Raw genomic sequence first — 24,244 nt, 5'->3', positions numbered from 1 at the left:
TTTGGAAACGATGTCCAAAGTGGATACATTTGAAAACGGCATTTTCGTGTTGTAGTGTGGACTGTGAAAACGGAGGTATTTGAAAACGATGACGTAAGTTTAGTCATGTGACGCATATTGAACCCATAGACATTCATTTTTATACCAGTATTGTGCCTGTTATGTGCTATTCACTTTCACACAGTTGCTAAAATATGTTACTTTGCACACTCTTCATATCACAGTCCTGCAAAGATAATGTATTTGCATTTGCTGTCTTGCGGTGAAACATGAGAGCAGTTGCGTTTTAGACCAAACATAGCCTAATGTTGAGCGAGTAGCCTATGACCAGGGGCCCGTTCTTCGTACCTCGCTAACTCAGTTAGCTGGATTTGATTGTTGACGATTTGGCATGATCTTGGATTGTTTGGTTCTTCGAAGCTCATCCTGGACTTGCTGTCATAGTAACAGGTCCGTAAGCTTAAACCTGCTCGGGAGCAGGCTTATTTCATGTAAACAGGATTAGATTGCATCTTGAGGTGATACTTAAAATCTGTCCCAGCCACTGCTACTTTATTACAAGAGTGCATTACTGAACCAGGGGCAATAATAATAATTTTAAATAATAATATAAAAATGTTATATTTTATATGTATATGAGAATGTATAATGTTGTGTATAATACAGACACAGCCACTTGATTGAGCAATTTATTTGTGATGGAATAATTACTTTATATAATTTTGTTTTTATTGGTTTACACACATGTTGTACAGTTACTCTGAGCCGTGCATTAAGTGATTACGGATATTATGGGAGTGGCTTGATGCAGCGCAATAGAGGATAATTTGATCTTGACCCATAAGAAACTTAAATACTGTCACGTTACAAATCTGCTTCAAATTTAATTAAAAATTAAATTACAACATTGAAATAAAAATGTAAAGGGTGTACAAATACTGTATAAAATCGTGAATATAAATAATTGGTAATCATGTAAAAAAAAAAAAAACATTTATAATTTATCTATTATAACTTAAGTTGGTTTGGTCGTTTGGCTGTTTCCTTATAAAGGTTAAGAAATTTGTGGGGGTTTTTTGTGTAATTTGTCAAGTTTTTATCTTTTATTTGTCAAGTTTTTTGCCAGGTGGCTTTTTAATTATATGATGTCATTACGTTGCTGTCTTGACGCCAGCCAATCGCTGCATTGCTGATCGTGGTTTCGAGTATCGATGCATCTGCCCTCTTCAGGGAAAAAAAGAACGCTCAGTAATCTTAGATCATTTAATCCAGATATTTTAATCCAATCCGCAAATTCATTTGAAGAACCAAATTAGCCAGAGATCAGTTAACACGATTAAAAGATCTGGGATCTGTCAAATCATCTTAGATGTATTAAGCGAGGTACGAAGAACGGGCCCCTGGACGCATCAGTGAATGGTGGAATATTTTTCTAAATAAAATGATCCTGCCAGAAGAATTGCGTGATAACTTTATGTATCTGTGACTGTCTGTATCATCTCTTTTATGATGGTTTACGCATGCGCTGTAAAGTGAGTGTTTAGCGTTTTCCGATGTTTCAGTGTGGATGAAACTTTTGGAAAATGCTTGAAAGCGCTAATGTCAGAGAGCGATTTTGAAATGAAAACTCTGTTCTCAGATTTATCCAGATTAATGTAGACGTAGCCTTAGTTACAAATAAAAATGAATTAAAACTAAAATCATTAAAACTAAATCCATAAAAAGTTCCCATGATGGGAGCTCCTAAAAGGTTCATATGAAGCGCCTGACAGAACCCTTTAAGGTTCTATAGAACCTTTTATTCTAAGAGTGACTATCCCTTTCGTCTGTTTTTTTTCTTCTTTTTATTAAAACACTTGGATGGGATCAAATGGAAAGTAAAAGGGTTTAAGAATTTGTTCAAATACATAATTCATAATAATTGTATATGAGTAATTGTACCAACAACTAATTTAGGTAGGGCTATCAGTCAAACCACTTATATTAATGGCTCTGGAGCCCTGAACAATGAATAGTATTACTCATTACTGACTTTATTTCCTGCAATCGGATGAGTTTGTTTTTGACAAGCCAAAGGATATCACCTCACAAAGTCTTTTGCCATCTGTTAAACACGGTGGGAGATTTCAAATGACATGAACTTCAGTCCTGTGGGAATCATTAGGTCTAATGGTGTATTTAATGGCTAAGAAATATCAAGCCATTTAACAGGACCATGTATATCCGGGTGCAAACACTATTAATTTAACCTTCCCAAATTCCAGGATGAAATGGTCTCCACACACACTGCTAAACAAGTTAAATGGGACCCCTGTTTGACTAATTTAGCAGTGTGTGTGGAGACAACTTCATGAAAACCAGAATGAAGACAAAAGGTGTTCACTAATCACTTTTCCACATTTGTGAATCTTTATTGGAAGTGCATAGTGGATTAAGCATTAAAGCTGATCTAAAAGCAAATTGAGGCCTAATTAGGTTCTTCATATTTATAGTTCCATGTTTCTGAAATTTTGGTCACAAATTTTAAGTTCAACTGCTAATCACTGGACGGTTACAAAGAACTGCTATTGTATAAAAAAATTCTCAAAACAACTAACTCTTTTTTTTGACTGTAGCAAGTTTTCAAGCTACATTTATCAAACTTTTCAAGCACAGTCCTTCAGCCTGTTTTGACTGTGGAAAGCAGGGCAGGGGCGAGAACCATGGGAACAGAGTGAGGCCTTTGGCATGAGTGCTAATGAGTGTAACCTGCACACCACACTGCATGGTCTCGGGTCTCACGGAGGAGCTCCGGAAGGATAAAAGTAGGAGTGACAACAGTGCAAAACAAGAGAGGACCAAGGGCCTGTACCATGATGGTAGTTTAACAAACCCAGGGTTACAGGATTAGTTTCTTGGGAGTTGACAAAACCAGACCAATCTATTAAGGCTTTGTTGGTCCCATGATGCTTATCATCAGCTTTCTCTGTCAACTCAGGCTTTGATCCTGAGTTTAGGAGTTTAGCTGTGACATCAGTAGTGAACAGCCAATCACATGCCGTGGATCAGTGAAACTGCGATTCATTTCTCTCTTCTGCAGAATATTACATGATTGAAAAATATTAAGAATTTAAACAAATTTACACAGCAAGAAGAAAAGAGCTGTCTACGAAAGAGGACAACTTAAAGAAAAATCTTATACGTCAATGCAAGTAAAAGTTATGAAGTTAGTTTAGTTGATAGCCTATATAGAGAGAATTGAACATTTAGGCTCAAATGTAGTAATTTTCATAGCTTTATTTATTGATTTTAAAGCTTATTTGTATGACCTTTATTTAGGCTATTTATATACATTTTAACAAAGTGCCTATTAATGATTGATTAACTAAAATGATACATGTGTAATTGATTAAGGGTATAATAATTACATAAATGATATCTAAATCATTCAAAATTATTATTATTATAAATAAGCATTGTTATAAGCCAGACACTTTAGTCTTTAAAAACCATTTGCTATGTTGTGACCTTTAATTTGGAGGGGGAGTGACTTTTTTGAATCAGAGGTGTGTCACTTTGCTCACAGCTGATTGGTCCAATTTCAGTTTGAGATCTCTTATATAGAGCATAACCTGCCCTGCATGGAGCAGGTTAGCTGTGGAGCTTAAGTTACTATGGAGAGGAACACTGCTAAAAGCCAAACCACTTTAATAGTACCTAAAACCCAGGATTGGCACAAACCCAGGATTGGCCACCTAAACCGGCTTCATGGTATAGGCCCAAGGCCTGGACTATTTATGTTGTTTTATTATGTTTATTTGCGGCAGTCATCTGTGAGGGGCTGCAGCTTTACTTTAGTTTTGTTTTTTTATTTAAGTTTACATTGAACGTTCGCCGGTTCCCGCCTTGCTCCACTCCCACGGCTCTCGGCCCCGCCCTACTTGCCACAATGGCCTATGCCTTATTTTATCTGATGCTCGAAATCCAAGAGACTTCTATTAACCCTTAAATGCACAAATGTTTTGCCAATCATTATTACATATTCGGGTCTTAGCGACCCGGATATACAGTATCTCTAACAGATGGATCTCTATCTGTCACAATAATATAAAACTCTCCTGAAATCTCCTGAGTAACAATTACAGAAGAATAAAATGAAGCATATTTTGGTCCCTTCTGGAGCTTGGAAGGGTTCAGTTTGAGCAGATGTTTTATACCATTATCACTGTCCTTGTCAGAGCTCCTTTCCCAGTACATTCAGCATCTGGATCATATTCACTATCTCAAACATGTTCTCAAAATTCTCATATTCATTGTGTATCAAACATTGCCACTTTGTGGAATAAAGGTGAATTGCACTTATTCAGTCATCAAAGATTCAATTGTTGTTGTGGAGGAAAAAATATACTTACACTGTTACACTTCGGGTCTTTAGCGACCCTATACAATTTTTACAAAAAAATGAATGGGAAAACGCATTATTTTATAATTGTTTTCTTGTTAAATAGTTTATAATGAATGTATTGATGAACAATAAGAAGGTTTACATCTAACTTTAAAAAAATGAATGAGGAGGGAAGTGAATGACGTCCAGGGTTACTAAAGACCCAAGGAATTTAAGGGTTAAAATGTCTGATAGCAATTCCAGCTATGTCCACTAAACTTGGCACAGACCTTAAGACTGCTCTGACATTTTTCACATACTGTTTTTACAATATAGTAGGAAGGTTCCAAATGGATACCATAGAAGAACCATTTTTGTTTCCCTAAAGAAACTTTCAGTGAACCGTTGTGAAAAGAACCACTTTTTTTCTTCGTGTGAAGATCATTTTATAATCTAAAGAACCACTTTTATTCTATAAAGAACTTTTTATCAATTAAAAAGGTTCCATGGATATTAAAGGATCTTCATGGAACCATTGACGCTAATAAAGAACCTTTATTTTCATGCAATTTCAGATGCCGTCACTGTACAGATCTTAAAGTATTCAAATGAAACAAAAGCTTAAAACTTAAATATATTTCAGGAAATGCTTTGTCAAGCAAACGTCAATGTTTTCTAAAGACTATAGCTATAAATATGAGAATGATACTACTGTTATACCTGTTGTGCATGACTTTAGGGTGCTTTCACAGCAGCTTCACCTGAAACTGGACATTGTATCTGACAGAAACGCATCACAAAATTCACCTGCACTGAACACGAGCAGCAGTCAGACAAGCAAAAGAGGCTGGGCACAGGAAACAATGAACAACAGACGTTGTTACATAACACACACCCAGGCAAACTCTGTTCCACTTCACCCAATTGTGTGTGTACAGGTGTGCGGCATGTTTGTGTTGTCTTACTGAAGTATGACTGCTGCTTTCTATAACAATACCACAGCAAATAATCCATAACCTAACAGGTATGCTTTCATCTGTATTATCTGACAAAGAATGCAAAAAAGTGACGTACACAAATATAAATGCATACAATTTTAATGCTGTTAAATGGTTATAAAATGTATAAAAATTCACATAAATGTAAACAAATAAGTTCCACAAAACAATTTCTTAAGCTGTAGTTCACATATTATAGCTTCTAAAAGACAATTGCTGATGAATAAATGCATTGTGAGAAATATATTTAATTCACAGTATAAGTAAACAACTTTCCATTATTGAATGGAACAATTTATATTTGCATTGTAATGATACCCTATTACGAAGGCTTAAACACGAGACACACAGAAGCGCCTGTTAGTCTTAAAGGGACAGTTCACCCAAAAAGTTTAATTCTGTCATCATTTACACTGTGAAAAAATGAGATGTCATTTAAAAAAAAATGTTTGTAATCTTGCCTAGTTAAAACTTGTATAACCTAAAATGTTGAAATGAGATAAATGATGGGTTAAAGTACATGTTGCTATAACTTATTGATATCCTTTTTTACAGTGCACTCACCCGTATGTCATTCCAAACCCATAAGATTTCTATTCAACTATCCTTTTATTGACTAAATGGCAAGCTAACATACATAATACTAAGAACAGTATGTTAGTATGCTGTTTCTGCAGTTCATAGTATGCATAGCGTATACAGTGTGGTATTCAGTAAGTTGTAACCCAGTACTCCATTTCTAACAGTTAAACCGGTTCATATTGAAGTCATGGAGGAGGATCGTTTGGGGACCATGTGAGATCCATGGACCCCTTCCATCCCCCTGAGTCAGCATTCAGATACTCATACAAGAGTGAGATCATCATCTTCAGATCTTGTATTTCTGTTTCCCTCTGTCACTGATCACACAGATGTGCTGTGAGAGGGTGAAGAGAAAGATCATAGTAAGCCATTTAAAGGAACACGTCTGGGTCTGGCAGTAGCACTTTTAGCATAGCTTAGCATAATTCAGTGAATCTGATTAGACCGTTAGCATTTCGCTCAAAAATTAACAAAGAGTTTCAATGTTTTTCCTATTCAAAACTTGACTCTTCTGTAGTTACATTGTGTACTAAAAAAAAAAAACATTTCATTTTCCGGTCTTAGTATGATGCAACTACAAAAGAGTCAAGATATCGTGGAGTGAATTGTGGAGTGTTCCTTTAAGGGGAACAGCGCAAAGTACACATATCACACGTGCAATAATGTACACAAAGATAGCTAAAATGTTCATTATCCATTAACAAGGCTGTCAGCAGATTTAGAAACCGACATAAATGAAGAACTGACAGTGTTTACTTGCCAAGCAGGCATGGTAATTAAGCCAAGCCAGTCTTCAAATGCCCAAATATCACTACTAACTGAAATACATTCTCAAAAATGACTGATTTTAACACTCTTCCCAGATAGCAATTCTGTGTCACACAAAAAGCACTGATGCTCGACTCGCAGTCGATTCCAACAGAGTTTGGTTAAGTCCCTTTAAGACAAGTCATTTCACTCGGCAGGCCATCTTGGAAACGCCTCTCAGGCAGCCATTTCAGTCATGCAAGTGACTCTTTGAATCAAATTCTCCAAAGCTGTTTTCCAAGCTTACGATTCAATTTCACATTTGAAATCACCAATGAAATCTGACAACCATTTGAAAAATGTTGCTTTTAAATGCGCAAATCATGACAAAACACTGGATTTTTTCAGGATGGACCAGCCAATGCACATGTGCAGTCATAGGAGCACGTCTCAGAACACTGACTGTTTCTATTGTAACCAGAGCTTCTAAAGGCAGCCGCAATGACGTGATGACTTTACCAATTGGTGATTGTCTCTATTATATAGAAGGCGGGACTTATTCCGTGTTGAACTTTCTCCTATGAGGAGTGCACCGTCCTTGTATATCTAAAGTCTTTGGTTGGGAGTTAGCATGTTGCTAAGCTAATGATGCTTCAATACGCATAAAAATACACAATATGTAAGACAGTCTACTATTTTAATTAAACTGAACTATATAAATACTTTTGGGTATTGATATAATGGAAGAAGAATAGAAAAAGATAATATTTCAATAATTTATCAAATTCATGTTTCTTATGTCAGTTAATGGTTAAATCACAAGCAGTTCAACAAAATATTACTTTTTAGTAAGCGTTTTATTTTAACTTTTTACTTTAACATTTAATTTAATTAAACATTTTCTGATTTAATTACACTACCTTTCAAAAGGTTTGGGGTCAGTAAGATTTTTTTTGAAAGAAGTTAATACTTTTATTCAGCAAGGAAAAAAATAGAATTGGTCAAAAATAATATTAAAGACTTTCACATTGTTACAAACGATATCTATTTTAAATAAATGCGGTTCTTTTTAACTTTATATTCTTCAAAGAATACTGCAAAAATATTAAAATGTTAAGCAGCACAACTGTTTTCAACATTGATAATAATAAGAAATGTTTATTGAGCATCATATCAGAATGATTTCCGAAGGATCATGTGACTTAAGACTGGAGTAATGATGCTGAAAAGTCAGTTTTACCATCACAGGAATAAATTACATTTTAAAATATATATTCAAATAGAAAATGCAAGTTTAGTAAGTTTTTACTGTATTTTTAATCAAATAAATGCAGTCTGGGTGAGCATAAGAGACTTCCATCCAAAAAATGTTCTGCAAAATGCTTTCTAGGTAGGCAGCTCACAGGATTTTAGAATGGCGCTGCTGTCTATGATGTATGCATGTGAGAGATACATATTAGATTGCTGGATAATTGAGTTGTACAGCCCGGGGCATTCTCTGAAGTGGGTGTCATTTTTCACAACAGCTCACTTACCCCTAGCAACCAGCCCTCCAAATGGAGACAAATGGAGAACTGTGCAGCTGCAGAGATACTTTTCTTCCTAATTCTCACAGTGTTAATGCTGTCGGTCATTTCACGCTTAGGGTAGACATTACAGGCTTGGTTCAGTAATACGTCACAGCAGCTCAAGCAAACTCATTTAAGCTTCAAAGAGAAGTTCTGTGCATTTCTGTGCAGCAAGTGAGCGCTCGATACGCTGATCTCACACCAGTTGTCACTTCTAGACTTTGGAATATGTAGACATATGGAGCAAGTGCTTTGTCAGGGGAGATTCTCACAATAAGCTTTTAAAAAGCTCTTTGCCAGAAGTGGCAAACGGTATTTAAGAACACTTTTTATACACTGAGTTAACATATCAGCATGTAAATTTAAGTCAATGTAACATTTATCACTGTTTAAATTTAGGCAAATATTAATAAAGGGGCTCTTACGTTGAGATCTCTGAAGTATTCATTGTAATCCAAGGCATAGCCAACCACAAACCGATTGGAGATCTCAAATCCAACATCTTGAACAAATAGCATATATGAAAGAAAGGGAAATGTTAATCTGTGTTTATGATATTTAAATTTTTCAAACTAATTTGTGTGGAAAAAAACAATAGTCAGGCAGCTGAGATCATAACCCTGTAAAAGCCTGACATATGAAATAGAATTAAAATATAACTTTTAGTCAAAAGGCCTTTATGGCTCATATGTTGTATGATATAGGAAAATATGGAGCTCATACTCAAGGAGGAAAACAAAATGAGCAGAAATATGCAATTTGATGCAGTTGCTGACATTTATATGGCCAAAAAGTAAGATGGAATTCTGATCCTGAAATATTACTAACAATGTAACAGTTTCTATTATGTTTACTATATGAATTTCAGTAAAGATTCAAAGCAAACCACAACCCGAAGGTGGACCTTTTTAAAATTATACTAAAAGGCCTTTTACTTGCTAAAACGTTTGTCAATCAGACGACAGAAGGCATGCAGTAGATTGTGTACAGCAGGATCTTGAGCAAGTTGATTATTTAGAGGTCATAGAAATGTGTACAACAAATATATGATAGAGTAGGCTTGATAGGGTTAAAAGTATATTATATAAGTAATATACACACAAAAATGCATTAGCCACTATACCGAGTTTGTAATCATCACTTACAGTCTGGTAGATAACCTGTCCCACTGGGCACCCTTTTCACCAGCAACCTTCGACAGATATAAAACATGCCCCCCAAAAACTCAATAAGTGTAGATATAAACATATCAGCACATACACACACAGTCCTACTTCACCGACTAGGTAAAGAAGCTGACTACACAAAAGCATAGTTCAGGCCTGTAATAATCTATTAGTCTGTGGACTGACTCACCCAGCTACTTTTATCATTTTGGGCCTGAAGGCTTCAACGTGATCCAGCAGAGTCTTCATGGTCTTGCCAGTGTCCACGATGGCCTGTGGGAAGGAGGAGGACACTGAGATGAAGGCAGATACAGACGGCTGTCACACACTATCATCTTAAGAAGTACACTCAACAGAACTTAAGAAGTCTTGGCATTGCATGAAATCATCACACCTCAGAGGCACAAAATAAACACTAGAATGCTTGAGTTCACTGTATTGTAAAACGTTTTATCAAACATTACTGTATTCCATAATCATCTATAAGATAAGTCACACAAAAAAGTCATTGATATAATTCCCAAAGGTTGGTGTAGTATTTTGTCCTAAAACCTGTATATTATATTATATTAAATATTGTTAAAAAGTTTGGGGTTTGTAAGATTTTTTTAAAATGTTTATGAAAGTCTCTCATGCTCTCATTACTTGATCAAAAACACAGTAAAAACAGTAATTTTGTGAAATATTATTACAATTTACAAACTGTTTTCCATTTCAATATATTTTATAATGTAGAATAACAATTTATTCTTATTATCATGGTTTAAACAATATTGTTGCTGCTTAATTTGTGGAAACTCTGAGGAATTATTCATGAATATAAAGTTCAAAAGAACAGCATTCATTTGAAATAGAAATATTTTGTAACATTGTAAAAGTCTTCTGTCCCTTTTGATCAATTTAATGCATCCTTGCTGAATAAAAGTATTAATTTATTTCTTTAAAAAACAAACAAACTTACCCTGCATTATATTACAGAATTATTATACATGCAAATATAATACATTTCATGTAGGTCCCTTTTAACCGTATAAACTGTTTTTACAGAAATATTAACGTTTACATACTTTTTGTTAGTCGTTTCAGACTGTAAACAAAGAAAATCAGATGTATTGTATCAAGTAAATGTATTATTTAACAAGACACATATGGCATTATTGAATGCAAAAAGTTTGCACAAATGGCAATTAAGAAAAATCATCATCCGGCTTTAAAGTTCCATGGAATGAATGCACCTTTTTTTTTGCTTGGATAAATAGAGGCACAAAATGGTACATGCTTGACTGACCTCTGAAATGTTCAACATTACTGAGAGAACAGGGCAGAAAGCAGAGAAATTTGCTATAAAGCATCTGAAAGGCCTCTATTTATTTAAAAGGATATTAAAGTGATTGAGGGAGTGAGTTTATCCAGACAGACAGAGCTCATCTCGCAGCAGACATACCTCCACAATCAGGACGTTCTTCAGTTCATGTAAAGAGACAGACAGGAGATGCGTGACTGAATACACTGAACGCTCATATCAACATCACAGCATTCAGAAACTCACATAGTTAAAAAAATAAAAACAGAACAGCAAACAGAGTTAACACAATACTAAGACTATTTAGGTTACAATAAGGGTGGGACAAAGGTCATACTGTATTAGAGTTACTAAAAATAATAGGAATTAAAAAAAAAAACTTGCAAGTAAACCATATAGATACATTGTACTAATGAGAATTTGAGGGAATGTACGTAATCGTTTTAAATATAATTTGATTTGCGGTAAAATGTGACCTGTTTCCATGGGATTTATCCTTGAGCTATTTTTAACAATATGTGATAAACAGCAATGAACATTTTGTATAAAATGTGTTTATTACTCTGTAGACCACCAAACAAACTACAGTGAGTCTATTTTCCAGCAAGCATATTTCCAAGATTTCCAAACAGAGTGGTTTCATATTCAGGAGTAAATAAATAGACAAAAGATATTTTACTAAAGATCTCTGTCTGTATCACAGACTCACACACTGTATCACAATCCTGAGCTCTACTGGGAAATCCAATTATATGAGCAACTGAGCAGATCAATCCTCTTACTGAAGAATTAGACATCATAAACCTTTGACAAACTGTAACCTCTGCCAATCCCAAGAGCACACACACACACTCAAAGTTTATAGCAGAATCAGTTAACAGGAACTGAAGGAAAAAATAAATGGTTAAAGGAATGGTTGAATTTAGGTTCATTATAATTATAGATAATAATAAAAAATGTGAAACAATTGGACACCATTAAACAAAATTAGTGCAATTACCCAGAGAAAATTGTATGATTATTAATAAAGGTTTTAAATTTTAATGAAGGGAAAAAAATGGATAATGACTTGATAATATAAGGGGAAAAAGTGTGTGAGTGTATGTGTGTGTGTGTGTGTGTGTGTGTGTGTGTGTGTGTCGAGGGTAACTTGTGTTACATAATCAGATTTTTAACATTTCTTTTAAATTTGCAACAAAATATCACAAATAACGTTTAGTTACTTTGTTTTGCCATTTACTGACAGCTCTCCTGTCCCCATGTTGAGTGTAGGTGTTGTGTGCGTGGTGTAAACATGATGGTTATTGTTTTTCCAGATTAAATGTGAGCATGCATTTACTCATCTCACTCAGAATATTACCCAAAACTTCAATAATTAAACATGTTAAATAATACAAATATCCTTTATGCATTTAATCTCACATGATTATTAACCAATGTATTTGTTGCTGACCTTTGATTAATCAGTTCAAACATACTGATGAGCAAAAATTATTTTAGTTAAACATCACATTTGTGTTTCATTTTATTATTGCTTAAGGGGGCTTCTTAAAAAATACTGCGCTATTGACTTTAGACCAGGTTTTTGTTGGTGAGAAAAAGTCACACAAAAGTAGGTTAACAACACATTACATTACTTTCCATTAAAAGTAACTAAGTAACTCAATTAGATACTTTTTAGGGAGTAGTGCAATATTGTAACCCATTACTTTTAAAAGTAACTTTCCCTAACACCGTGTGTGCAATATATATAAATAATTACCAATAAAATAACTTCTCTGTTTACACATTTGAAAAAAAAAAAACGTTGTCGTAGTTGTTTTGCTTTTTAATCGTCACTTTATTATGTTATGTTTATATTATATTTAACTCAAAATCAAGTTTGAGATGGTGGGGGAAAAAAAACAAATACAGAAATGATATGAATGTGTATGTCATAAAAACAAATAACATTTGCATGTCTTCCTTGTGAACCTTTGGCCTGTTAAACATTGTGTTTCACAGAAAAAGATTTGTCTGTTTTGACCGTTTACCTTTCAAAAATATTTGTGTACTTAATTTAAACAAAAGGTGAATCTCAAGGGGAAAATAGTAGGAATTATAAAACAAAACTTGGAAGTAAATCATCTGGATACATTGTACTAAGGGAATGTACGTAATCGTTTTAAATATATGATGGTTTTAAATCGTTATGGAGAAAAAAAACATTGCATTTCTCATAAAAAATTTTTTTTAGAAATAACTTTTTTTTGTTGTTGCATAGTGACATTATTTATTTGTACAGGTTTGATGAAAAGGCTGAGCATGTTTTACCTTTCCGCTCAGCGCAGACAGGTTCTCTGCTCCTTCTATGTGGAGATCTGGAGTTGACTGATCATTCTGGTTGGAAATAAAGATGAACACAAGTCAAACATTATTAGTATTATATATCTTGTTTCATATAAAGAAAAAAATTATTTAAAAAAATATTTTTTACTTTTATTATCCATTTTAAATTAGACAAATCTAGACATTAAACTAAGTTAGTGTCATAACTATTATTATTTAATGATTAAGTGGATGCTTCCAAGACAAAGTGATTTAGCAAACAATAAATAAAAGTTCTCCAAGATCCACCTGGGTTTAACAACCATAGGCTTTACTTAAAACATTTCTGCAATGCTGAGAAAAAAATGCTTCAAAGATGATATGGGAAATCAACTGAAAAACAACAGCATGACAAATATAAAGTCATGACGCCCTCTGTTGACTAAATACATACAATGCAGTCAACGTTCATCAACAACAATCAAATTGTATTGGTCAGAATGAAGCAGAGCTTGAGAGATAAACACCACTGACAGTGAATTATCCTTTTAAATCTCCTATCTATCATGTTGTATATTATTTTACCTATATAATGATTTGACCATTTTATTCTAGGCCTTTGCAGACCTACAGCCATATTATTAGTTCTCTATTAGTCTGTCAAAACAACATGAAAAATATACACTACTGTTCAAACGTTTGGGATATGATTTTTATTCCTGACAGTAATTAATACTTATTCAGCAAGGGCACGTTCAATTGATTAAAAGTGACAGTAAAGACATTTATAATGTTACAAAATATTTATATTTCAAAATAAATGCTATTCTGCTATTCAAAAACACAAATGTTTTCATGTGACACTGACGACTGTGGTAATGGTAGCTTTGCCACTACAGGAAAAAATTAGAAATAGAAAATAGCTATTTTTACTTGTAATAATATTTCACAATTTGACGGTTTTACAGCATTTACTTCTGCGAAGAAAAGCAGTGAGTGTGAAAGACTTCTTTAATAAAATGAATTAATTTTATTTTTTGTTTTTTAATCTTACCAATGCCAAACTTTTAAATGCTAGAACTGGTTGGTTTAGTTTTCGTTTTATGTCTTCACGCAGCAATTTACATACATGATGACACCCATGATTCATTAGCACTGTGAAGCCATGCTCAGATAATCATAAACAAAGTGGCATTTGTAAAAGCAAATATTTGTGTCTGTGTGCATGTGTGTGAAAGAAACTTGTGATTCATCATATGATTCAAGCAGTTTCATGGCTGTTTTAGCATGTAAAACGTTTAGGAAAATCACTTTAAATTTGCTCAGGACTCAAATTCAGTAGAAAACAGAAAACAGGACCAAGAAAATCAAACTCCATAGGGCCAGCAATTTTTTTTCACTGCGTGTCTTTAGTAAATCCTAGTAGACAGTAGTTTTTAATGGAAAAAGAGGGTCTGCGCTGGCGCAAGCTGTTAGTAAACCTGGCCCTAAGTGTGCTCACCAGGTAGCTCTTGAGACGTATGAAGTCCACCCTCATGGGAAGGGTCTTGCTGGAGTTTCGGCACAGGACTTTGATGCAGTCCACCAGGTCAGCGCAGAACTGATAACCGCCTTTCAGCACGCACAGCACCATAATGTCATGATCGCCAAGATCTTCCATGATATTTCTTGCAAGTCTCTCTATCCTGGGGAAAAAAAAGTTTAAAAGTCTAATTGTCCATTTTGATCCAAAAATGTTTGTTTTTCATATTGAATTCTTAGGGGGGGGAATTAAGCAATGTCATGTACATGCTTCATATGCAAATATTACTGGTCAAATAATCCTTAAGTTTTCCAATTGTAAATGTACTATCATAATTTAGAACCATAGCTAAGCAACAAAACATACGTTTGTTAGAACGCATAGTTCCCAACATTACTATTAAGATTAATAAATGCCCTGACTGCTGACTTACAAACAATAGCTTATATAATTTTTGGTGAGATTTCCAGTACAAGGACATTATTCCAATAGAACAAGTATTGGTCCTAATAGGTCTCAAATAAAAATAAAAAATTCAGTAGATACAAAGACATTATTCCAAAAGAACAAGTATTGGTCCTAATAGGTCTCAAATAAAAAAAAAATTCAGTAGAAATGTCTAAAGATACAGTAGGATCTTACATACTACATATTCCATATAATTGTGATCATTTAAAATGGGTATCAAATTCTGATAGGCACAAATTCCTTTTTTTTTTAAAGGATGTAAAAAATTTCATTTTACAAGTAAAACTATAAAATTGACATGCTAACAAGCCTTTAATATATAAATGCTTATCCAAAGTCATTGATAATTGTAGTGTAATTACATAATGAACCCACATGCAAATTAATTGTCATTAATCTCACAAAAGGACAGGCAGCAATTCACTGCATCGTTCACATGTATCCACTTCCAATGACATTTTTGCAAACATTTGCTAGTATAAAAATAAAAAGATGTTAATCTAAAAACTATAAGTCGTCCATTAAGAAACACAGATTTCAGTATAAACTAGTGCTGTCGAATCTAACATAAACAATTGTAAATATATATGTGTGTGTGTGTGTATATATGTATATATATATAATATATATATATATAATATATATATATATATATATATATATATATATATATATATATATAGATGTGATTAATTGATTAGACAGCACTAGTATAAACTTAAATACAGTCAAACCAAAATGTATTCAGACACCTTCAACATTTTCTCACATTATCACAGTTTATTCCCTATAGTTTAGAAAATGGTAAAAAAAATATGACAAGAACTCAGAGTTAAACAGTGTCAGAACAAATTCATCTTGATAATGTCAGATAACTTTGATAGAAAGGAATGTAATGGTTTATAACCAACCAATCAGCTATTAAATTTAAGTACACAATTAGATAATACCAATTTAGGTCAACAAGCAATGCTTCATTTTTATGCAGTCTGTGGTGTTAATGGTCGTATTAGCGATTAAAGAAAGAACACTTAAGCAAAACATGCTCAGGTCAAAGTGTTTGAATAATTTTGATCCCAACTATACATTTTACTGGTAGTCCACTGTATGAATATTTCTTTGGGTATAATATGTCACAGTTTACTTTATTTTGCTATCCTTACTTACATAAATGAACTATAGTGTCCTGCACCCACTAGTAAAAAATATACATCTGGTGTCTGAATATTCTTTGGTTTGACTGTATAGAAGCATTATGCTGTAAATCACTGTAGTTCTAAACACTGCAAATAAAGGCATTTAAAATCTCAAAAAAATTGCATTGCTGAAATGTTTAAAAAATGTAATATGAAGTTATATAAAAAAATATATAACTAAAGTCAGCTTATATCATTTATTTTTTTTATAAAAAAAATATATATTTTTTCCATTTGTTCATATGCAGTAATTCTAAAAGTCTAAAATATATATTTGGAAATATAAAAAAACAAACAAATATAGTCTGGTCTACATGGTCGACGTCATCGGTAAGTGTCTAAATGGCGCCTTAATTACGTTTCCAGTACCTGTCCATGATAACTCCATGTGGGATGTAGACACAGTCCAGATCCTCAGAGTAATGCTTGGGATAGGTGAAAAGATCCAGCGAGTACCCAGGCCAGTCGTCTGAGATCTATTAAACACAGTTGAGCAAAGGCAAATGCGTTTTTTCACATGTTACAACGTTACAGCAGCGTGTTACAGTATGGTTGCAAAGTTTCCAATGAAGTGAAATACGTGCAGCTTCGGCTGGTTTTACACTAAAAAGGCTAAATGAGTTACAGAATTTCTTTACAAGCGCACAAACCACAATTCCTTTATCCGTGTCTGTTTGTTTGCCTTCCCATCCTGCCATGTTGGATTCCTCAAGCGCTCGTTGATGCACAACTACAACACACGGATGAATTGAACTCTTCTCTTCTCTTTTTTTTCTTCTTCTCTCTTCTCGCGTCCACATCGGTATTGTTGATGACGTCATTGGTAGCGCACAGAATGGGTGTCACCGGTGGCGGAGCTTGGCATGTGGGTGAGAAAGTCTGGGTTACGTGCATTCCCTAGCTCTTGTTCTGTTCATTACATATTTATCAGAAGTTATAAATTATGTTTTATTTATATTTATCTTACGTTGTTGACTGTGTCAACTTCATTCTTCAGTTGCCCTATTCAAATCTGTGCAGCATCCCACACCACCAGTGGGGTGCGTCAGTGTCATGAGTGGAAAACAGCCAATGAGGTGCAATGAATGCGGCCGTCCACTTTAAAACCTTACATAGTAGCCTATACAAAGCCAAGTGCTCTGATTGCTGATGGTGCTTTTCTACTTTCCGTAAAGTAAATCATCTATTGCTTATCTGCTTTCAATGAGTAGCCTAATGCATTCAAATTTGTCCTCACAAAAATGAATGAAAAGCCCGAATTTCTTTTCGACTGAAGAAAGACATGAATATCTTGAGATGGGGTTGAGTAGGCTAAAATATCAGGAAATTTTAATTTTGAAGTGAACTAATCCTTTAATTACAAATAGGTGTCCATATACTTTTGACCGTATAATGTATAATAGCCTAATAATAATAATAATATAGCTGCGAGCAGCCATTAACGGGGCCAAGCGTAAAGAAGCCAAAAAGACATGCCAACATGGCTGGGAGTGTCAGACCAACTGCAACAATGAGCAATTAAAGGCATTTTAAGATGATTTTAGGCAAAATGGATGAAAAATCATATATACAGTCACTAATAATATGATTTAATGGTTTATCACTTTTGACAAATAGGTGGCGCAGTTACGATGTCATTATGTCAAAGTATTGCAGAGATACAGCCTCAAGAGTCATTTTGGCATCATGCCTCAACGTCATAGCTGCGGTATATGAAAACGGTTTCATCTGTTGACACGAAATTAATAAGATTTTGCTGTCATGTTCTGAAGATGTTACGATTCGATTTTGGTGAAAATCAAACAAAGGGTCTAGGAGGAGTTCGAAAAAGTAGGTTTGTAATGGAAATCAAAATGACGAACAGGAAGTCTGGCCAAATATGGTCAAATTGGGATCTATGTTCTTGGCATGAACCAAGGAATCTATTAAAAACAGTTTTAAGACAATAATCAAAATTAATCAACAGTTATTAGCATTTTTGGAAAATTCATTATAACTTTTGTCCACATGGTGGGGCTTCCCCGAAACTTTTGGAGCAGGCTACTGTCAGGGCTTTGTGCCTGTAACAATGGTTCTTGTGGGTGTAGGAAGGAAGAAGACGGGGTCGGCGTACTGGGACTCGTGAGTTCTCTTTTATTTCGTTTTGCTCAATACTCAAAAGGGTGTGCACATCGCACAACATAAACGTTCACATAAACTCTTTCTCTGGATCCGGTTTGGGCAGGTCCTCTCTGCATACGTCCTCCTCTCTCGAGTCCCAGTTTCAGTGTGTCTATCTCCCTCTCTCTCGTCCCGCAGCGGCTTTTATGCGGTCTCTCCACGCCAATTACTGCAATGAGACACAGGTGTTTGTGATCTGCACTTGACCTACTTACTCACCGCTTGGTTCCGCCCTCTCTCTCCCGATGTAGACCTCGCAAAACCACGCCCCCTCCACCACATATCCCCACTGCTCGACTCAGGATGGGGGTCCCCCCCCCCCCTCCTGGAGAGGAAGTCAGCCACAGCCATCTGTGCACCCGGCCTGTGGACAGCGTTGGTATCCGCGCGTTGGTATCCTTCATGTGGTGGAGCCACTGCACAGGGGCGTGGTCCGAACAGAGGGTGAACTCCCGCCAATTTGATGTAATCTAGCCCCTCTTTTGTACAGCTGTTTTTGTCTGTCCTGAGCCTGTAACAAATTCTCCATTGATAGCCGTCCCAAAGTGTGGAGTTTTGTTCTCAGGTCCAGGACATACTGAATTTAATTCTTATTCGCGGAAGGTCCGTCCTCCCAAGCCTCCCTAAAGACATCCAGCACCCCCCGAGGCTGGCGCCCATAGAGAAGCTCGAAGAGAGAAAACCCCGTGGAGGCTTGCGGGACCTCGCGAACAGCAAACAACAGAGGTTCTAGCCACTTATCCCAATTTTTGGCGTCTTCGTGAACGAACTTCCGAATCATGGTTTTCAACGTGCAATTAAAACGTTCCACCAGACCGTCCGTTTGTGGGTGATAGACGCTGGTGCGAACCGATTTAATGCCCAATAACTCATAAAGTTCGCAGATCTTCCGTGACATGAACTCCATTGGTGCTTTTGGGGTGGCCGGTGGATTCACCAACTGACATTCACGACACGACGCACACCACTTGCGTACATTCTCGTGAATGCCCGGCCAGAAGAACCGGGCCATGAGACGGTTTAAGGTAGCTGTGTGACCTAAATGCCCGGCCATCAGGTTAGAATGAGCCGCCTGGAAAAGCATTTCCCGACGGCTTTTAGGAATTAACAACTGGGTTGTATCCTGCTTTGACTGGGTGTCTTGGGTCACCCGATACAACCTATCTTTTATAATCGCAAAATACGGAAAGGAGAGCGGTTGATCAGGATGGAGGAGGTGGCCGTCGATGGAACGGACCTGATTAAACGCATTTTTGAGCGTGTCATCCTGGGACTGTTCCAAGGGAAAGTCATCGTGGTCTGTGAGCACCGGTGTCTCCAGACCGCTCGTTTCCCCTGAAACCGCCACCAGAGGTCCCAGTTCCGCCTCGCCCAGCTGAGCAACCGCCAACTTCCTTTCCGAGCGTTTCCCCCAAGAAGCATCCGCGCACAAATGTCCCAATAATTTGTTAAAGGCTGGCCAATTGGTACCCAGAATTAGCAGATGCCGGAGGTGCGGGTTAACTGCAACCTCCACACTATGCGTTTGTGCCCTGAATTGAATAGTGGCGGGCACCAACGGATAGTTCACCACTTCCCTGTGCACACACCGCACCGTAACCACACGGCCGTTACCCAATGCCGTAGGCTGAATCAGGCTTTGGTGGATAGAGGTCTGGTTACAACCGGAATCCACCAAGGCCTGATAAGTACCCCCCTTGATACTCACGGGTATTAGGTACAATCCAGCTTGATCAGGGGCGGCTTGCAGAGCGTCGGGGACCCGGACCAGCGTCCCGACCTCCATGACCGGACAGAATCGCGCGCTTGAGATCGTCGTAAGCCAGGAGATTTTGGACTGGCAGTTGGTGGGCGGCTACCTGCGCCTCCCCAGACAGCAGCGGCAGGAGCCGCATCGGCCAGTCCGCCTTGGGCCATCCCCGGGACTCGGCGGACCTCTCGAAGAGGTCGAGAAACGCCTCCGGATCGTCCTCAGGGCCAATCTTCGAGAGGTGCAGGGCGGCGGCCGAGTCGGTGATGGTGGGGGGGACGGCCCGAATCTCCTGGCCAATCCAGCTCCGGAACAGCTCCCGGTCTTCATGCTGGGCGCGAAGGAGAGCTTCAAAGTGTTTCTGTTGCTCCTCCCTCACGCCCAGCAGGTTTTGGTGTTGCTCCTGGTGAAGACCGGCGAGCGAGTTGACAAGGTCCGCAAGTGGCATCTTTGGCGGGGTCTGCATGGCGGCGGCGATCTTCTCCCTTCCCGGGTTTCGGCACCAGTGTAACGATGGTTCTTGTGGGTGTAGGAAGGAAGAAGACGGGGTCGGCGTACTGGGACTCGTGAGTTCTCTTTTATTTCGTTTTGCTCAATACTCAAAAGGGTGTGCACATCGCACAACATAAACGTTCACATAAACTCTTTCTCTGGATCAATCGTTGGTTTGGGCAGGTCCTCTCTGCATACGTCCTCCTCTCTCGAGTCCCAGTTTCAGTGTGTCTCTCTCGCTCTCTCTCGTCCCGCATCGGCTTTTATGCGGTCTCTCCACGCCAATTACTGCAATGAGACACAGGTGTTTGTGATCTGCACTTGACCTACTTACTCACCACTCGGTTCCGCCCTCTCTCTCCCGCTGCAGACCTCGCAAAATCACGCCCCCTCCGCCACAGTGCCGAAGACACATGCTGAGTTTCGTTATGATACGCCAATGCGTTCGTAAAATGTAGCACATTTGACAAAATGGTTGATATGGTAAAACTGGGTATGATATGGCTCGGTGTGATGCCCCGAATCTAAAGAGACCAGTTTTGTGATTTTTGGCAAAAGCATTCTGAAGTTATAATTAAAAATATCCAAATATTGTATCTCTGGACCACCCGAAACGCTGTAGGCAGCCTCAGGTCGTGGTTGGCATATCACACACCAAGTTTGGTTAGAATATGCTAAAGCGTTGTGGAGATATAGCCTGACATTCATTTTTGTGGGCACTTTGTCGAATTCATTTGCAAGTTATTCAAGAACAGTTGGACTAATCATCTTAAATCTAATATCGTTTTGTCTGCATAGTCTGAAGATGATCTGGTTCAATTTTCGTGAAAATTGGAGCAACGGCCTAGGAGGAGTTCGAAAAAGTAGGTTTTTCGGAAAATTCCAAATGGCGGGGAAATTTTCATGACAGAAAATGATGTATGCAACCGAATCATGAGCTCAGGAATCAGATGAAAAAATAATTTAGTTTCTAGCCATTTGGGTTCAAAAGTTATTAGCATAAACATGAGTACAACTTTGGACAGGTGGTGGCGCTAGAGGGTTTGAGTTAGAGACTTCAAATCTGCTATGGTGACAGATCCGACTGTCCTCTATCAGTGTGCCAAATTCCCGCAAACGGTTCTATGGGCTGCCATAGACTCCTAGACAGAAGAAGAAAATAATAATAGGAACGCTAACAATTTCAATAGGTGACTTCGCACCTTCGGTGCTTGGCCCCTAACAATTAGCCTATTAATGTTATGTTTTAGATTATTAAAAATAATAATCACATTTTAAATAATAAAAATCTAATGTTTTAAGTAATATGATGACATATTAAAACTGCATGATGACAAAACATTTTTAATGTTCATATATGCTCTTATATGCTCTGTTTATGTTGTGTTTTACAATAAAATTCTTGATGAACTGCCATGATGAAAACCTCCATGCTTCACAGTTGGTATGAGGTTATTTTTCTCAAATGCAGTGTTTGGTTTCTGCCAAACATGAGGTTTCGTGGCCACATTACTCCAGAAGTCCTGTTCTTCCTGAAGACATTGGATGAACTATGCCTTGACATTCTTTTTTGAGAGACGTTTTCCTTGCTGACATTCAGTGTAGACCAGATAGTGGGCCTTGAATAGCTTAAAATTGCTATAAATCTCTTGCCTTCTCTTGAGACAAGCTCGGGCAGCAGTTATTTAATCTTGGCATGAGGGTACAATGTACTTCAATGTGTGTGATGAAATTTGACCCATTTACTGAGGTTTACAATAGGCCTATATATGTAGTCTTCCTCTTTACTCATGTTTTCATTTGATTCAAATCATAGGCATTTCATGTAGTGATAAATTAGGGGTTGTACTGAATTTTTTCTCAAAAGAAATTGCTATTTCTGTTTATTCACGCTGTGTAAAACATTACAGTGCCATTTGTTAAGTTATACTGCCTTTTATTTCTTGGCATTCATGAAATGAGTCTAATATCTTTATGGCATAGATTGAAAAAGCTGCACTTTAAAGGTGTACAAATTCACAATATTGTAGATATAATATGCTACTTTCTATTTCATTTATTCTGAGGCAACTGGTGAATCCTGGTAGGTTGTTTCAGGTTTTACTGTCTTGTGGGTATATTTTAACCACAATGTATAGGCAAAATCTAAACCACACTATAACATATCTCTCTCTCTCACTCACTCTCTCTCTCTCTCTCTCTCTCTCTCTCTCTCTCTCTCTCTCTCTCTCTCTCTCTCTCTCTCTCTCTCTCTCTCTCATTCTCTCTCTCTCTCTCTCTCTCTCTCTCTGACACACACACACACACACACACACACACACACACACACACACACACACACACACACACACACACACACACACACACACACACACACACACACACACACACACAGTGCACTTAATGCCAAGGTCATGAGCTCAGTGCACAGGGGATGCATAAAAAATACATGCAATACAAGTTACTTTGAAATTTAAATAATAAATGGCTTTTATACAGAATTAGGGCAAATAATTAATTGCGTCCAAAATAAAAGTTTGTGTTTACATAATATATGTGTGTGTACTGTGTATAATTATGTATATTTGAATACACACACATACATGTATAGTATAGTATATTTAAGAAATATTTGCATATATACATGTATACTGTATATATATATTTATATCATTTATATTATATATAAATATATTTTTTCATAAATATACATACATGTGTGTGTGTTTATATATACATAATAATTATACACAGTACATACACACATATATTATGTAAACACAAAGTTACAATTAATTGCAATTAATCATTTGACAGCACTATACAGAATATACATCGAATTGTACCCTGTCTAGTTATGAAACAAAAGTTACAGCATTTTCTGTCTGAAATATAAGAAAATTCTCTCATAATTCACACATTTCTATTTTACAGTAAATGTACACATATTTTCTTTTTAAATGTATTGTTAAATGTCTTAACATTTTTATTGTAAATTGTCAAGTAACCTTTTTTAGTTGACATTCACATTCAAATTAAAAATATTTTTACAGTGCAGTTTCAAAACGTTGAAAGTCGGAATGAAACAAAAGTTGTGATAGCCTTTTCATGCCCTACTGTGACATTTATTTGAGTGAAAGTGCTTCTAAAACAAGAAAAAATGTAGGCCTTAATTTTGGCCATGGAGAATTGATTGGATGGTTAATGTTTGCTATTGCTGTGATGTCATGTGAGTGACAGATAGTCCCTCCCTCGCGCCAGTAAACACGTCATCACAGAAGAGATGCAAGGGGAGGGGAATAGTTTAGAAAACGAAGGCACATGAATAAATAAAAAAAAAAAACGAATGTTGTGCATGGATAAATCATTTATAATAAATAATGCAATATTCCATAAAAACATGAATTGTCCATTTTGATTTCATGATGGCTTTGACCCTATAATAATGTAAAATGCTACATATACCCATGAGAACATCCCGTACCAACATCCCTTGTCTCTCTTCACCGCACCCAGTACACAAGATTGGCAGGAGCGATGGCCATTCACAAGTCTCCAATACGGGAAAGAGGCTTTGGGAAACAATCAGCCCCCCGCCAGCTCCGAGCGAGCATTCGTTACT

At 36.6% G+C, this 24,244-nt stretch overlaps 1 protein-coding gene across 2 annotated transcripts; it reads right to left on the bottom strand.

The window, feature by feature from the left end:
* Positions 1–5,445: 5,445 nt before the first annotated feature.
* On the bottom strand, positions 5,446–17,244 carry prtfdc1b (phosphoribosyl transferase domain containing 1b). Of its 2 annotated transcripts, XM_079819392.1 has the most exons (9): positions 16,871–17,018; positions 16,590–16,696; positions 14,536–14,719; positions 13,041–13,106; positions 10,869–10,886; positions 9,615–9,697; positions 9,404–9,450; positions 8,684–8,760; positions 6,101–6,277 (listed from the first exon to the last, which is right to left on the bottom strand). In XM_079819392.1, the coding sequence occupies exons 1-9, from the start codon at positions 16,916–16,918 to the stop codon at positions 6,230–6,232; spliced, it is 678 nt and encodes a 225-aa protein (XP_079675518.1). In that variant the 5' UTR covers positions 16,919–17,018; the 3' UTR covers positions 6,101–6,229. The 2 variants fall into 2 exon arrangements, 1 of the variants encoding a protein (XP_079675518.1); XR_013816689.1 differs by lacking the exon at positions 10,869–10,886 and having other exon boundaries at positions 5,446–6,277; positions 9,615–9,717; positions 16,871–17,244.
* Positions 17,245–24,244: the final 7,000 nt, after the last annotated feature.

Source organism: Gobio gobio (assembly GCF_949357685.1).
Source record: "Gobio gobio genome assembly, chromosome: 6".
NCBI lineage: Eukaryota > Metazoa > Chordata > Actinopteri > Cypriniformes > Gobionidae > Gobio > Gobio gobio.
Note: the sequence above shows the minus strand (reverse complement) of the source record. Positions and strands in the feature narration are given on the sequence as shown.